At 42.0% G+C, this 17,477-nt stretch overlaps 1 protein-coding gene across 2 annotated transcripts in view; it reads right to left on the reverse strand.

Annotated features, from left to right (window-relative positions):
• dscamb (Down syndrome cell adhesion molecule b) overlaps positions 1–17,477 on the reverse strand; it is a 122,989-nt gene that overhangs the window by 98,881 nt on the left and 6,631 nt on the right. Inside the window, exons 2-3 of one of the 2 annotated variants that reach the window (XM_078284039.1) lie at positions 4,801–5,118; positions 3,423–3,569 (exon numbers count right to left, since the gene is read on the reverse strand). In XM_078284039.1, the coding sequence (XP_078140165.1) occupies positions 3,423–3,569; positions 4,801–5,118 (465 nt within the window). Of the gene's footprint in view, positions 1–3,422; positions 3,570–4,800; positions 5,119–17,477 lie in introns of those variants that run through there. The other variant, XM_078284040.1, reaches the window with a different exon arrangement.

The raw sequence follows: 17,477 nt of genomic DNA on the forward strand, positions 1-17,477 counted from the left end.
ATAATTTGTGTCCACAACACATAATCTGCGTTTCAGAGTTCTCATTTCATGAACCAGACACAAGCAAAAAGCAGCAGAGTCTAACATAGGGGCAACTGCACTACGTCTATATTTCCAAAACAAGATTTGAATGGAAATGCAAATGTTGCAAATGTTGACTCATGCCAAAAAAAAACAAGCACTGAGAGAGGCACAGTGTGTGCCATTTGTTACAGAGATTATACAGAGGCTACACTAATGATGTTCCTAGAAAAAGAGCCAATGTGACAGAGTCAATAGGAGATGTATAGACAATGTATGGTGTGAAATGGGTGCAGAGGAAAATCATCTTTCCCAGCCCATGGGTGACAATCAATACATTAGGAAGAAGCTGAATCGAGATGTTACCGCACATAACCACGGAATCCACGCACCTGTTGCACAACATACAACATACATGACTGCATGAGTCTCCGAGGAGAGAGCAAGGCCTCAATGACAACATGCTGTTTGCAGCCCATTCAATAGGCGAGCACTAGTTTTGTTGAAGCTCTTTTCTGCAACCAAGGCCGCCTCATTACGCTGGCTCATAATGAAAGATGAGACAAAAAGCTAGGTAGATGGGAAAACACAAAAAGACACACCATCCCAGCCCCATCCCTTTTCAAAAGCCGGGCCACTTGACACACACACACACACACACACACACACACACACACAAAGGTGCATGTGAAAACACCAATACACACACACACACGCGCGTGCACACACACACGCGCACACATAAACAAAACAAAAAAAGCAAGGAGATGCATTAGGTCCAGCATATAAAAGCCAGGCAGCAACACAGTAGGCCTCCTCCTCCCTCCCCTCCCCAGCCTCCTCTCTCCCTCCGCTCCTCTTTTTTTTTTTCCCTCTTTCATCTCTCTATTAGCTCTGTCAATTGTTTATCAAAAGCAGTGAGGAGGCGATTGGAGCCGGGCATTTGAAAGCTCGTGCTGCGAGATCCATTTTAAAATGCATGACGGGTTAATGGTATGTTAGTGGCAACATTAGGGCCCGGCGAGCTCGCGCCGCGCTCATTCACATTGAAAACAGGCCGCTTCAAATGACTACTAAGCAGTCCTCATTCTGAGAGGTAATTCATATTGTAATTAACTTTTCAATCACAGCTGATTAATTAAGACAGGCCCTAGTCTGTAATTATGCATCTATTTTTGACCCTGATGTGAATCACTGGATATTCACAGATTTCACGAGCCACGATTCGAGCTAGTTTCCTCTCTGCTTGAACGTTACTGATCTGACATTAAAATGCAAATTTACACGACAATATTAAACAGCTAAGTGGTTTATAGAGGACACACAAAATTGATAGCGATCAAAAAAAATATTTAGATGCGTCAAGGTGTCTAAAGTATGGATGTTCATCAGCAGTAGCCAAAAAACATCAAGTGACATCTTCAGCCGTTTCTCACTATTTTTCAAGAACACCGAGATCTCATCCCGGTGATGCTGTGTTCCTGGTGCGGGGAATATCTCGAGTGTTGAGTATTCTTCCTCACATTCTGATGCACAATAGAGTGCGCTTGATGTTACCATTCCCAACAAAAACCTGAGATTAATAATTTAGTGCGGCTGTGGGATAGCTTTATTTTGTGTCCACTGAGACTTGAGTCTTCTTTCATGAAAAATTGAAAAAAAGAGAGAGGGCTGGAGAAGGAGTCGGAAAACTAGGCTGGGTCAAACTGCACCCAGTTGCCATTGTCAAGCCCTGTTGGTATCCTCATGGTCTCTCTCTCTCTTTCACACACACACACACGCACGCACGCACACACACGTCCTCCTAACCCTCGCTCCTGGAGTAAACATACCCTCTCCATAACAGTGCGAGGTGAATCCGCTCATGCATCAGAATCTACCATCAAATATTTATCATGGAGCAGCAGTGATTTTGACCGTGTGCTCATGCTTTTGACAGCACTCGCCTGCTGCAATACTTATTGGAGTAAACACGGACAATCCAATATCGTTGTTCTTTTGAATGCTTGCGAAAGAACTCAAAAGAACGCCAAGTAGACAATACAATCCATCAAACCTTCACTGCATATTCTATAGGCTGTCTGACTTGCAGTAAAAAAAAAATGGAAAGGGGTTTAAAAAGAATGGTTGGTAATTGTTTTTGACTAAAGAGGAACGACACAAACGCCAAAGCCTCAAATGCTACAATTCTCGCACACGCACATATCACATCTACATTTTTTTATTCATCGTCAAAATGTTGGTCAAAGGACAATTTTCCATCTTTGATAAAGACGTCGAGGTGATATGTCGGAGGGTTGTCTCCTCATAATTTACATTTTTCTTCAACCATAGCTGAGATAAACATCATTTGTGAGTCTTGTCTACACGACTCTCATTTCATTTGCAGAACATAATCACATCTGCACGCTCCGTATTGGCCCGCTCTCTCCGTGAGATTAGGCAATGTCTTCCACCAGCAGCTATAGCGGCGAGTAACTGGAGTAACCTCGAGTAAATAAGTCGCTGGTATGGATCAGAGGACACATCTTCATGCTCGAGCAGACGCATTTAAAATGCCACCAAAACACCGTCCCAGATTCTGCCCTCAGTCAAATGACATCAAGTGCTCACTTACAGGTCCCTGAACGCCCCAGTATGAAGCTAAATCAGCCAGCGGGCAGTACATGGAGCAATCAAACAGATAAGCATCCCATTTAACTTCAGTAAAAATTCAACCCGCAGAACGTTCTGGTTTCTTGCGTGCTCACGCTGTGCCACTGGATTCAACCAAGGAGGGTAACTAGGTCAATGATGCTATGTAAACTGCTCCACTTTACCCCTTGCTGGAGTCAAAAATGGAGTTGGCTGAGGTGGAGGGTAGAGGAGAGAGGAGGCAGGACTCGGCTCGGTGATTCAATGTGACAGATATCAACATCCTCTGGCTAGTGAGAGGACGGGGCCGCGCGGAGCTGCAGAGCCCCAGTAATGGCCGACTACGACAGTAAACAGGTAAGATGAGTCACAGTGAAACAGAACAGAGTGTCCAAAGAGCACAGAGCCGAGCAGGGAGGGTACGGAGATAAACAGAGGGGGAAAAAAGGCAACACATACCTTTCCCTCCATCAAACATTTAGTCTCACTGTTTTGCCATAACCAGCACTAAAAACACTTCACTTTGTATTCTTGAATACATTAAATATCATGTACAAAGGTACAAAACTGGCCAGACATTTTAGCATTGGCATTTTACCTTTACATTACAGACATGAGGCCTGATTTTTAATATTTTGTGTCCTTTTATTTCTTTGAGCATTAAAAGCTGAGATAATGCACTCATTTGCTAAAATAAGGGATATGTACATACTGTACACATGTAAATATCATATATGGATACAGTATATAAATATTGTTTGTCTTACCTGAGCTGAGTGAGACGGTGTCTTTCTCCCATGATACGACAGTAACGTAGGCCTCGACAGAAGCCGGGATAATGCACTTGAAGACCGCTACATTGCCTCTCATAGCCTTCTGGTCGGCCACTCGGACTGTGTAGGGTTCCCGTGAAACTGAAGAGGATGAGGAGACAAAAATAATGACTCGATGTACGAGGAGCCTCATTCATAAGAGGCCTATGATTTTATTCTAGACTTGTTGTTGCAGTTAGAGACCAGCTCATCTAGAATTGCGTCATTATTAGAGCTGCTACGATTAATCGATTAATCGATTAGTTGTCAACTATTAAATTAATCGCCAACTATTTTGATAATCGATTCATCGGTTTGAGTAATTTTTTAAGAAAAATAAGTCAAAATTCTCTGATTCCAGCTTCTTAAATGTGAATATTTTCTGGTTTCTTTACTCCTCTATGACAGTAAACTGAATATCTTTGGGTTGTGGACAAAACAAGACATTTGAGGACATCATCTTGGGCTTTGGGAAACACTGATCGACATTTTTCACCATTTTCTGACATTTTATAGACAAAACAACTAATCGATAAATCGAGAAAATAATCAACAGATTAATCGACAATGAAAATAATCGTTAGTTGCAGCCCTAGTCATTATTATTAAATTTCAGTGTACAATTATTTCCAAGTATATGATAGAAAAAAAATAATTATGTCTTTTATTCTTTTTTACAGAAGGTTAGACACAACAAATGTAAAACTTTTAATGGCAACAGAGCTTTGGATTAAATTTGGTCATACGCACAAAATTTGTGTGCAGGAAACCTGAATGAGGCTTGAGTTAAATAGATGATGAATGGATATAAACAGTCATCTTTGACATTATTTTTCATTTTCATTGCAGTAATCACTGGTTAAAGTCTATACAATAACTCCACCTTACTTCAGCATTTGATATAGTTTAACTTGCACATCTTACATTCTCACAGTCAATCTTCCCGTGACATATCTGGTTCAAGATGTCCATCCATCAGACTCGGGTCAATCATTAATTCAAATTCAATCACTGTTAGCTTTTGCTTTTTGCCTGCAGTGAAAGATAGGGTTGGTTTACAATTTTGGGAAGATCCACTTGTGCTAGACAATATTAATGAATTCTAGAAATGTAATTAAAATCTGATTCAAATAGTCATCTGGATCAGGCCTGCCATCCATCACCATGGTCTGCTGACCAGTGGACATCATGGCTTCTAATCCTATCTCAAGCATCGACTACAACTAATATGACTATGGCTACTCTCTACTACTACTACTACTACTACTATTCCTATCATCACTACTACTGCTGCTACTCTACTCCTGCTCCTCCAAGCCCTCTGTGGACTCACCAGCCTTGATGTGGACATCCTGACTCCTAATCTTGCCCGAGGGGTTCTCGGCGGTGCAGTAGTAGGTGTTGTCATGGATCAGCTTGCTGAAGCTGGACGGCAGGAAGTTGAAGATCTGGAGGGTTCCGTTGGGGTGGACGTGGCGGATGCCAGGGACATCGTAGATCTCCTCGCCGGTGGCCAGATACCAGCGCAGCGAGGCGGGCGGCGCGCCCGCAGCAGGACAGGGCACCGAGGTCCCTGTGGTGCTGGCAAATACTACCTCTTGCAGAGATGCATTGACAAAGTATAAGCTGGAATGTAGGTCCTCACTGAAAACTGCAAGAGGAGACAGAGGATGTTTGTGGTTAAGACCATGAACCATCTTGTTGTATTTGTACTGTTATATTCCTCTATAATCTTGTTTTCAAGTTTCTGTTGTTGCACATTTATTTATTGATGTTTCATTGTCTCTGAAGCACTTGAAAAACTGCTATGTAAATAAAGTTTGGAATTAGGAGCTTGAACGTAGGTCTTGACTGAAATCTGCACCAGAGGGAGAAAAGAGGAGATCTTGGAATTATAAAACGCCACCTGGCATCTTGGTCAAAAATGAGCTTTTCATATAACATTGATTGGTTGAAGTTAGATTTTTGAAAATGTTTAAGAGGGCAAAGTAAGCAAAAGGAAAATAAATAAATGAACTCAAATTCAATATTTCAAAACTATTATGATTGCAAATGGCACATTATAATTCCAAGCTCACTGAGAAGAGATACCGACAGAAGATATTTAATGCCATGGTTATAATGTCACAATATAAATAAACAACAATAAACGATAATAAAAATAATTTAACAGTAATAAACAAGACAGTTTCAGTGTTTAGGCAGATCCATCTCACTTACAGTATTCTGTATCACAAATTAAATGCTTCAGCATATGGGACTTGATCGGTGGTTTTGGATTCATCAATGTATTCCCATCCCTGGGACCTCAGGAACATTAAATTAACATAAGCAACTATCAATTATGAAATAAGGTCAGTTGCCCTGATTATGCTCAAGCTTTGATTCCAGCCAGCATCACAGTAACGAGAATGATGTTAAATGCAGTTTGTGCGGAGTGTTCTCTAGAGGGAAGGAGGGTAAAAAATGACAACGCAGGACCAATTAGCTTCAGCCGGCTCAGTGGAAATCACTGGCTGTTTGATTTCTGAGTGATGCAGCTTGCGAACGTCTCCTAGCGGCATATGGCGAAGCACAGTTCACGATCTCAGCCAGATCTCTATGCGTACGTGTTGTGTATGTATATGTATATGTGCGTGTGTGTGTGTGTGTGTGTGTGTGTGTGTGTGTTTGTGAATTTCAGGCAGACGTGTGTCTTTGTGAGAATGTATGTGTAATTTCAGGTAGATGTGTGTGTGTGTGTGTGTGTGTGTGTGTGTGCGGGCGTGTGTATGTTGTATGTGTGTGTTTCTGCATCTAGCTCACTATTTCAGGCATGTTTGTGTGTTTGTGTGTGTGTGTGTGTGTGTGTGTGGGCGTGCGTGCATCTTTGTGTGTGTAAGCGTGTGTCTTTGTCAGCATGTGTGTTTGTTTGTGAATGTGTATGTACATCTAGCTCACCATTTCAGGCAGATCTGTGTGCGTGCGTGCATGTGTGATGTGTATGTGTGTTTGTGCGTGTGTGAGTGCGTGTGTGTGTGTGTGTATCTAGCTTGCCATCTCAGGCTGGTGACGAGCCCAGAGGCTCTGCACTAAATGGCTCACAGTGGCACTGGCAGCTGGCTTGGACTCTCCCTGGGGAGAAAACATTTTAGCACTTCATAAATTCCTAACAAGGTTTCAAATTGCAGCCGTTTCCATCCCTTTCTCTGCTCCAGCAGCTCTAACCCAGCAATGAGACACTCCAGCGACACGCTCATCTACACACACACACACACACACACACACACAACATTCATTTGTAACTAATGAGGGATACCCATTCAAAATTATTGGCACATAAAAGGTGAAAGTGATGCCAGGGTGAAAGTATGTTTTGATCTCCTATAGCAATTCAGCTGTTTTTAAATGTATACACTCAGTGGACAAAATATTAGGAACTCCACCCTACTGTTGAGTTGCACTCCACTGTGCACAATCCATGTCTTGATTGCCAAGAGAACTAAAAATCCTCTTTAACATTTCTCCTCATCTTCATCTACTTCTCCGCTTCATGATCAAAATGGATTTAATCAGTGAAATCAGTTAATAACGAATCACAGCTTTCAGCTGGATTCACCTGCTCAGCCTGTGTCATAGCAAGAGCAGGTCGCCCAAATGTTTGTCCACTCAAGTTCCATTACTGGTGACAATTTTCCCAGCACTGGCAAGATTTCAGTCTGTACAATATGTGACATAACTGCAAACAAACCACTGATTAACAATGTCAAAGTAGTTTTAAAAAATGAAGCTATCATTTGTTTATGCAATCTATGTCTATTTTTAATGTAATGGACAATTAATGATGCAGCACATAAAACCTCTGACAAAGGACACCTAGGTCCATTATCATTCACACAGCTGAGCCTGGGTCATGACTAATGCAAAATGCCTGTTACTGTTTTTTCCATTCTTCTGGCATCATGTCATCCACATTTTGCGGGAAAGAGGAAAGAAGCTTGTCAGGTGGGGACGGGTCCAATAATGGATGTCTCGCCGCCAACTGTCTGACAACAGATGCATTTGTTATATTTTGGAAGATTTCTGTGATATCTGTGGAAATATAGTTCTGTGATATAGCACAGCAAAAATTCTTTCTTTTTAAATATTAGTAGAAGCTTCTGTGGGCCTCAATCAAGGCCGGCCCTGCCAGGTAAAGGCCATGTAGGCAGCCAATAACTACTTTTCTTGGAAAAGAACAACATTGCAACTGAGAAAACCGACAAAGGAGGAGGAGGGAGAGGGAAAAAAAGTCTAATATAGCAGTATTTCATGTTTTATCAAGCTAATGCTAGCCTAGGTAACGACTTGGCTAGCTGCTAGAATCAGTCAGCTGCAGTGCTGCCAGTCTATAACTGTCAGCATGGCCAGTAATGCAGTCTAGTATTAGTCTAGTAAAATACTGAAAACACCTATCTATCACCACAGCTACAAAGGAGCCGTACAGCATTTGAAATGTCTAATAAGATTACTGGCCAACAGGGGTAGACCACCCAAAAGAGCATTTGTTTTTCATAGAGCTAAACTATCATGGAATTGGTTAGCCAAAGTTTAGCAATATGTTAGCTCTGCATGAAACATAGATAGGCTAATCCTAGTAGCAGCTAGCATCTGGCAAAAGATAGCAACAATATCACATTCTTCATTTTACCTGTCATCCTCATAATCTTAGACATTTACTGAAATGGCTACTATTTTTAAATGAGTGACAGACCAACCAATCTGTAGCTAGCTGTTCCTTCCATGTAAACTGAAGGCACTGCTTCCATTTTGCCAGCCAAAATCTGTGATAATGTCTCCATAAAAACAGTTTTTTTTTTGTCTATCCAAGTCTGCTATACACCTTACAAATATCATTTTCAAACATTTATGGCCCAAGTAATAGTCTTGACAATCACAAAATAGTCTTGACACTCAAAATGGTTGAAGATAAAATTGAATGGGCAGATAGTGAGGAGATTACATGAGTAGTCTGTGCAGTTTTACTGCAGGGTGGAGCCAACACAGCTCTACTGCATCTGTGTGTTTGTATTCAGCTAACATCTACTCATAACTGTCCAGATGAACTGAATGAATGAAGTTTATTTGCACAGCACTATGTTATCAGACTTAATACAGTAGGTATGTAACAGTACGCATGTATGTTTGACTACACTTGCAGTGCCCCAACTACCGAATGTGCAAGTCATTGTGTTTATGAATGGCTGATCTGTTGTCATGTGAACGACTGTCACTGTGTACCTGTCTTTGTTGGCCTTGTAAATGTTTTTGTAATTAGGTCTCCCTGAAAAGAGGCAATCTCACTAGGATATAACTGTTAAAATAAGCGATTAATAACTATATATGCATAGCCTATATGTTTGGATTTGCCTGAACAAGCACACCATCTACAGCCAATCAACTGCAACAGTAGTTGCAGCAATTGAGCCCATCAAGGCAGCAGCTGTACATCCTGCTGACTGTCCAGGCCTGTCAGCAGACCCTATCAGGTCTGCTTCTATAAGGCCAATAGTTTCATGGAGTGAACAAAATAGTTATTAACAAAGCATACAGAAAAAAAAAAAAAAAAAAACCAATACATATGAGGTGCTTTGGATTATAAGCATCTTCAGTGTGCCAGCTGTGACTCGGCCCACAGAACAGCCAGCTAGTAGCAAAAGTAGCAGGACAGGAGAGAATCTGTCTGTCTCTCTGACAATCAAATCTGTCTATTATTTCATCTGTCTGTATATCACTCTTGTTACTGTCTGTCTCTGTATGCTAATTCCATCTTTAAATGCTAACAATACTCATTCTAGACTCATTTCTGTACAGGCCTATGTGTTACCTCCATCTGTGAGTTGTACAACGTGATAGCTAACAATGCACATCTCCCTGTTCTGCACATATGTTACATGCTCAATCTGCAAATCTAACAATGTGAATCGCTTACAATGCATATTTGCATGTCTGGATGCATCTCTATGTTTGTTCTCCCATCTGTACTCCTAGTAAAGGAAACACTTGCATGTCTGTTTCAACCTGTAAATCTGTTCTATCTATCTATCTATCTGTTCAGTGAGTAGGTAGGCTCAGCTGGCAGGTGTGGCAGAAGAAGAGGCTCCTGTTGTGTGTGTCCGTCCGCTTCCTTCCTTAATGGCCAACAAAGCACAGCGGTGCTCGCTCAGCATTAGCCTCACAGACAGATAAACCTGCCAGTGACAGCCAGCTCACCCGCTACACACAAGACAGGCCACAGGGGTGAGTCATGGTGCCCACATGCACGTTCCACACACACACACACACACACGCACACACACACACACACACACACACACAAGGAGGGAGATCCTAAGACGAACAGTATGACGCCAATGGCTGCCCTGGGACGCCCTCCCCGCTTTCCACCCCTCCACCCTTCTGCTCATTACAGGTTGATTAGGTCTTTGATTGAAGTCTTACAGTCAGCCAGGCTTAATCTGGTCTCCGAATGAGGATTACAGCAGACATTTTCTCATGTGAATGAATCATTGATGAACAGTTTAGTGGAGTATAGGCTATGCTTTCTCTGCCACTTGGTCTAGACATCCACACCAATCTCGGGTCGAGTAGCATTTGCTAATAATTCTGGTGTCAGTTCACATCCAACTCAGTCATTTCAAACTGTGAAAAATGCTATTCAGTGATTCATGATATAGCATTCACTCTCAATTATTTCATTCAGATGAACTCATATTTTTAGAGAAGTTTTTCAGTTGTTTGATTTTAAAGGAAATCCTCCTCCTGAATAGGTCGAATTGACCCCAATCCTCATGTGAATGAGCAATATTTACAGTCTGCTGTGCCTGTGACAACCATATAAAACAGGGAAGATTGTATGAATTTCTCAGGGCATGTTGCATGGGAAAAGCACTGAATGTTTAGTTTCTTACTTACTTGATTAAAGGAAAAATTCTTATGTTTTGGAGAAGAATGTATGCTCTCAGCAGAGGGACTTTTATATACACTCCTGTACAGTATCTTATATCAAAAAGTTTTTGCCCATTTGAATCTTTTAAAATGCGGTTGGATACTGTGCTGGGTTCTCAGTGGGTCTGTGGCAACGGCCAAGATGAAAATAATACATCAAAGTCATATTAAATTCTGATTCATTCTCTTTTTCCAGCTGGCACAGGGAGTATCAATCTTCTCGGTGCTCTGTTGATAATACAGACTGGAGCCATGAGGGGGGAGATCAAAACCCACCTGTTCATGGACTGTGCCCAAGGTTAGTCAGAAAGAGAAACACTTTGAAATCATGCATGTCCATATTTTAAATCACACAGGCATTATTGATGCTGCATTCAGGAGGCATTGTCTTTGTGTGTGAAATGTAAAAATGTGCTGGTTATTATTCCAATTCCTTTTTAAATTTGGCTCATGCATTTTTGTTGTAATGTGTCAGCAAAATACTTTGTCTGAGATTCAGATGTGATGACATGTTCAGTGGAGAAAAATAAAGAAAGACAGGCTATTGTTTTTACAGAAATAATTTGCAAAAGAAGTCATTTAGAAATCTAAAACAATTCTTGCCTTTCCTCACCAAACAAAATTCAAGAAAGTTCACTGACAGATACAACTCCCAAACATCAAAGTTTTCAGCAAATATAATTTAGGTACTTAGTTAATTGATACTTTGAAAGTTACAATGCTACAATAGCAAATGGCTGGAGAGAAGTAGATCAAAGGAGCGTTTGGACGCTTGGAAAGCTCGCATTCTGTGCAAGCATTGAAGAAATTGGATTAGGATTTACATCATGGCTGTTTTGATATTCGTCTATTTCAGATATGAAAAGTATGGGAGAGCAACTCAATTTAGACTGGCTGAGTGATAGCGAGATTGATTTAATTAAAAAAAGAAATGGACTCAAGTCGAAGGGTGCATATCACTGCGCTACTCGTTTTCCTAATTGACTAAGCTCATGAGTCAGACCACAAACGGCGGAGTGATGCAGGTACATCGCCCCGCAAGACCCCACAAAGAGCACCGAGTCACGCCCCAACAACCGGCCTCGGGGCCCAACCACTTACTACATTGCCCGAGAGGAAATCAGTAATTGGCATAATTTTTCATGAGCTCAACCGTAAAGGTGAAATAAATGACACTGTTCAATAATGCATTATATGCATCTATAATTGACTATGATTTTTTTCTGACAGGATATCTTCAGGGAGGAAGGGAAGAAAGGGAAAGGCTGTTTAACTTGAACCTGTCTTTTCTGGTTCTGGTAGAAAAGCTAGAATAACAACATCTCCTTGAGATATAATACTTAAAATCTCTCATACATTATATCAGTATAGTACAGCTTTTTAGCATTTATTTATCCGGGGAAGCTTAGCTGAGCATGTATGTTATTTTTTTTCTGTAGCACCATGCTGCACAATCATACAGTTAAACATATTCACATCTGACGTCTGCCCAATACACCACAGTCTTCTGTGGGCCGCTGAGCAGATACTGGAGGAGTTGGGGTGCCTTGCTCAATGGCAACTTGACACTGGTGTTTGAGGAACGGGAGAGCGCTATTGTCCCAGCTTAGATTTTCAGTTTGAGTATTTCAACCAGCAACCCTCTTTTCACAAGGCTAGACTACCAGTAATACAGTATGTGTACAAAGTGTTTACAACGTGTCACAGCTCTAAGTGGCAGGGCTTCAGTAGTGCTGAGCTGAGAGCCACATATACTGTATATTTGACTATAGTAGATGCTAACACTCTATTCTTAGACAACAAACCATCATGTTGATCTGCACTGTAACCTAATGTTTTGTAATCAGCTGCACTGAGTGCCGCATTACAATACATTACATAACTGTGTATTACTGTAAATACATACAGTAACTGCTGGGTATTTCAGATTCTTTTTTTAAACAGGATGATTAACTATAATACTTGTAAACTGTAGTAGGCTAAGCTAGATGTCATTTGCTGCACAAAAAGCAGCAGTAGTTGTAATCTATTGTCCATTTTGTCTATATTGAGAGGCTGACAGTTTTGTCTTTATGGAAAATGAATACAAAAAACTAACATTTATTGTACTGTGCTGCTATTTCAAAAAATCAATTTCTCACAGTATTTACAGCCTGATGATCCAGTATTTAAAATAAAATAATACAAATTTAAAATACAAATTGGGGAAGCAGCAGCCCACGTAATGTTCTCACAGAGTTACTGTACAATATGAGAAACAACACCTATGGTTCAGCATCATCACAAGGCTGCGATCCCTCACACACAATAGAGCTGATCAGTTGACAGGGTGTAACCAACCATGGCAGTGTGCTTTCAGAGCCACTGGGGCGCTTCATTTAAGTAAACGTGCAATCAATGCCAATGGGAACAAACAGCAGGTAAATAGATGAAACTGCTAACTGCCTCTTTGCTGCATCCCAAGAAGGGAGAAGTTGCCCCAAGGCACCAACACAGGATCACCTTCCCAATCTGGAATTCACACCTCAGCCATTATTAGGGGAATTGCTAATGTGACCCCTGATCAAAGCGTGTGAAAGTCACATATAGGGCTGGTTTGATTTTTACTCCCTCATGTGTCTGCTAAGTCCATGGTCACAGTGCTACCTAGGTAACCGGTGACAACCCATTAAACCTCATTCCATAGTCGTGGATCTCCATCTTTCATGCAGTCTGCTTTTTCATGAGCACATTGTGACAGAGGAAGAAGAGAGAACAGTAGAGAACAAACAAGAAGAAGAAAAGAGGGAATCAGAGAGACAGAGGGATTGATTCGGCTTCCCATATTTCAGAGGGCACTCGTGTTGCATCTGTTGAGCGAGCAGAGCCATTGTCTGAGTTGTCATCGCCGCCGCGGCGGGGGGACTCGACACGGCGCGGCAGCGGTGGCACCGGGTGCTTCACAGTGACAGCGTGACAGCAGGAACCCTGGGTAATTAAAGCAGCTCTCCGCTCTGTGCCCCGAGGGCAAGTCTGCCTGGGACCCGGAGATCATACCTGGCTCACTCACATTCTAGACACACAGTAGCCAAACAGCGACTTTCCACCTTAACAAATTCCCATTCCTCCTCTATGGGTTTATGGATAGCAGTATTGGTATGAAGCAGGTTCACATGTATACATGACTAAAGTGTATCAGAGTTTAAAAATCACTACAGTCCAACTACAGTTCATTGAGATCAAGCAGCGTTCACTGGCTGGATTTACACAGCAGCTAAAAATGCTGTGCATTACCCAAATTTGATTTTTTTTCATATACAGCATATACAGTAATGAAAACGTCAGATCTAAATCAAAAGGTTGAAAATCATTTTTGACTAAAGTAAATCTAACCATTTTAAATTAGCTGAAACATTTATTCAGGCCAGGAACCTGAAGAGGAGGTGCAGTGGCAGGAGGTTGCGAGACAAGCAGACGGCAACCAGCCGGGGCCAGGCGGTCCAGTGTGAGTAAGCATTCCCCCTGATCTGATCTGCCCAGAGGCAATACACCATGCACGGAAGTTAAATGACTGTCTTCCAATTTGCTCTCATGAATATTAAGCGGTGCTGTGACAGTAGAAAGGGCTGGCTGTACGCAGGCTGCTGATCCACACCGACAGATCTGTCCTCTGATGTCTAGGAGGGGCGGGCGGCACTAAAACGAGGCCCCCACAGCAGATGAGCCTCCTCCCCGGTCTATTTTCATGTCTTAAATGGGCCAGAGTGGCTGTCTGTCTCATTAAGGGGAAGGAGAGACCCTGGACTGTTTCTCAGTGGGTAAAACTCAGCGATAGAGACATTGATGTCTAAATTATGCTGCTACTGCTGATGAGTGCAGCAGAGAGGATCCGATGAGGGATTATACTGTAGCAAACTATAGCAGCTCCCTCTGCTGCTGCTGATGATGAATAAAAACTACCAGCACAAATCTGATATTGCTATGTGATGTAACAAGGTTACTAGAAAGTGGAGGGAAAGTCATGTCAGTAAAGTAAACAAAATATAAAAAATTACTTTCAAATTAATGTCTAGGTTTATGTTTACTATATTTTGAGTACATTCATGAAGCAGGTTTATGTTTACTATATATTGAGTATATTCATAAAGCATTGCAAATACTGTATATCAAACATGTGAACATATATAATGCTACCGGTCTATTGTAGCCTATGCAATTAGAAGCAACTTCCCACAGCTTACTTACATTTCCAGCACCTGCAATCTTACTGATTAATGAGAATTATTTCCTAATTTCACCAAGAATTGAGGAGAGCAGCACTGTGGTATTAGTTGCCTCTGCACAACCTAATTAACAAGAATGAAAAAAACAATGTATTTATGGAAAGCTAATGCTAATCCTTCTGACAAACAGGCCTGGGCCAATAGTATTTAAAAATACATTTTATGGTTGATTTAGCCTAGAGAAGTGCCACATGGGTGGTTTGCCACATAGGATGAGACGACGACTGCCAGAGAGACTAGACAATCACAGGGAAGCATCTGACAAGCTTCACAGTGGTTGAAGGTAAACACATGCAAACGCTGCTGAATGGATAAAGCTCCTTATACGATCTAATAATGATGTCCAGGTTATCACAGGCACTAGAAACATAGCGAGTTGTTGCCCACTCACAGCCACACTGCATGTGATATATTGTTCAATTTAATAAAAACACATTTCAATAAACATGTGTGTTGAGGTAATGAGCTGCCTTGTTAACGGGTTACACAGTTACCCTGACGAAAACATATATGTCAAAACATCGTTGTAGTATATTCATGAATAAAGTACTTCTGCATTGAGGCTATGAGTGTGCAGCGACTCGTTATGATTCAAGCTCTGTTTTGCTGTGGCCAGCACCTCAATAATCCGGTAGTGTCTTTGTCATTATCACAGGCGCTAAATTTTGGATGATGTGTACAGTTCAGCCGGTGCATTCTAGCTGAGTCAGTCTGCCAACAAATAGTTTGATTACGCTTGTATTGTTTGTAAACATAAGGAACTCCTACCTTTTAAGACTCTATTTTGTAATTTATTATTATACTCCAAAATGTCTGATTGAGGCTTTAGTGGACATAATCTAATCGCGTCCAAACTAATCTAATGGTCAGCATACACTGTCTGTCTTCTGTAACGTGATTAAGCAGCAGATTTCTCATGTAGGGATGGCTGTTGGCAGAGGCCTTACCTCTCTGCTATGTTGATACATACACCGGTTAGACAAGTGGAGACACTACATAGTGGACAACCAACCTTATTATGTCACCAAACATTAAGGTTAAGGGCCTTCAAAGATGCTGCAGTTGATGGTATCTAAACATGACTGCTGTCCACCTGCATGCCCACTAAGGTAACAAAATGTCCACGGAGTTCTCGATGTCCATGGAGGTTTCAGTGAACTCTAGCCACAACATGAGAGGCTGCTGAAGAGAGTGACCTGACAGTAACGGCCGCTCGCCTTCCAGGATGCGATGCCACCACACGATCTTGTATATCACTGCTACAGACTTTTGAAATGGTGACAAAGAGGACATAGTCATCCCTCACCCCCCTATTTATACTATGAATTATTAGCTAGTGGCCTCATCCTGATTGGTGCTAATGACAACCACAAGCTCAATTCCATCCCTCTCCATGCTTGCAGGCTACAGGCAGCACCTCATTTCATGACACAGGTGCAGAAAAGTGGAACAAACTGCCTAACAAAATACAAACTATTCTCCAGAGGGTTTGAAAAAACAGTTGAAAAAATGATTGCAAACTACAGCAGAAATATGGCGGAGGGCAGACCAGAGAGGTGTTTTATATATTGTGGTTGCCAGTGGATTTAATTTTCACATCTTTGTGTACCGTTTCATACGTGCTGTTGAGTCTATCAGCGAATATTTTCTGGACCACAATGGAAGTAAGCCAGGTGACTTTACTGTCTGAAATTGCAATGCTGCATGCTTGTTGGTATGTTGTTTTTGTAAATCTTCAAATACATTCAATTAATCAGCCACTTCTATTTTCTTGTGCACCATTTTTATTTTTGTATCTTCTCCTTAACGAGCTACGGGCCTTAATTGTGCCACCAGTGCAAGTGTTCCCTTTTATTCTAGCTGATTGCTGATCTGTTTGTTTTATTCCTTTTATTTTACAGCGCTCTGGAGCTTTGTTGAGAAAAGCGCCACGCAAATATACCGCAGCTATTGGTAGTGTTGTGCACGTAATAATGTCATTATCAGACCATGGCATTCCTTTGAAGACAGACCACGATCCCTGTTTTTGTCCAAGAAGACGTCTGTGACCAGCAGCTGGTGAAGTGTGTTAGCGTTGGATGTCACAGCAGCTGGCTCCTCTCATCCTGTTAGCTCTGCCTGCCATTATCAGCCCCCCCCCTCCCCCCCTCCCCCCCTTCCACCCCCCCTCTACCCCCCCACCCCCCACCCTTAGAGCTGCTGCTACTGCTGCTGCGTGCCATGCTCATTTTAATACTCCAGACTCATTTGACCGTCTTTATGGACTTATCATATTAAACATTTATCGCAGCCATTTCCCTAAACCAAGCATGTTTATTCAACACTTAGGGGACCACAGCACGGCTCCTTTCAGCAGCCACTCCCCCCCCCCCCCACCCCCCCTTCCCACTCCCTTATTTTCCTCCTTTCCTCTTTTCTCTTCCCTCCATCTCTTCTCCTCCTCCTTTCCCCCTCAGCCCACAGCTTGCTTTATTACTACACCCTCCCTCTCACCGTGCCGCTGCCTGAATAAAAAGGAGAGGTATTTTTGTACACCATTCCTTCCCTCTCCTCTCCTCTCCCCTCTCTCCCCTCTCTCCTCTCCTCTCCTCTCTTCTCCTTTCCTCTCAGGTCATCCTTTCCTCCCGTGTGCTAGAGAGGCAACAGGGGACGCGTGCTGTGCGAAGCCAGGCAGCCAAGCAGACACAAATGTATTCCGAGCATTTAGTACTTTGGATGAATCGAGTTTTAATTTAATCATCTGATCAAACACTAATTAGCATAATCACTTGTGGGGACGGAT

This window comes from Centroberyx gerrardi, chromosome 6, assembly GCF_048128805.1.
Source record: "Centroberyx gerrardi isolate f3 chromosome 6, fCenGer3.hap1.cur.20231027, whole genome shotgun sequence".
Classification (NCBI taxonomy): Eukaryota; Metazoa; Chordata; class Actinopteri; order Beryciformes; family Berycidae; genus Centroberyx; species Centroberyx gerrardi.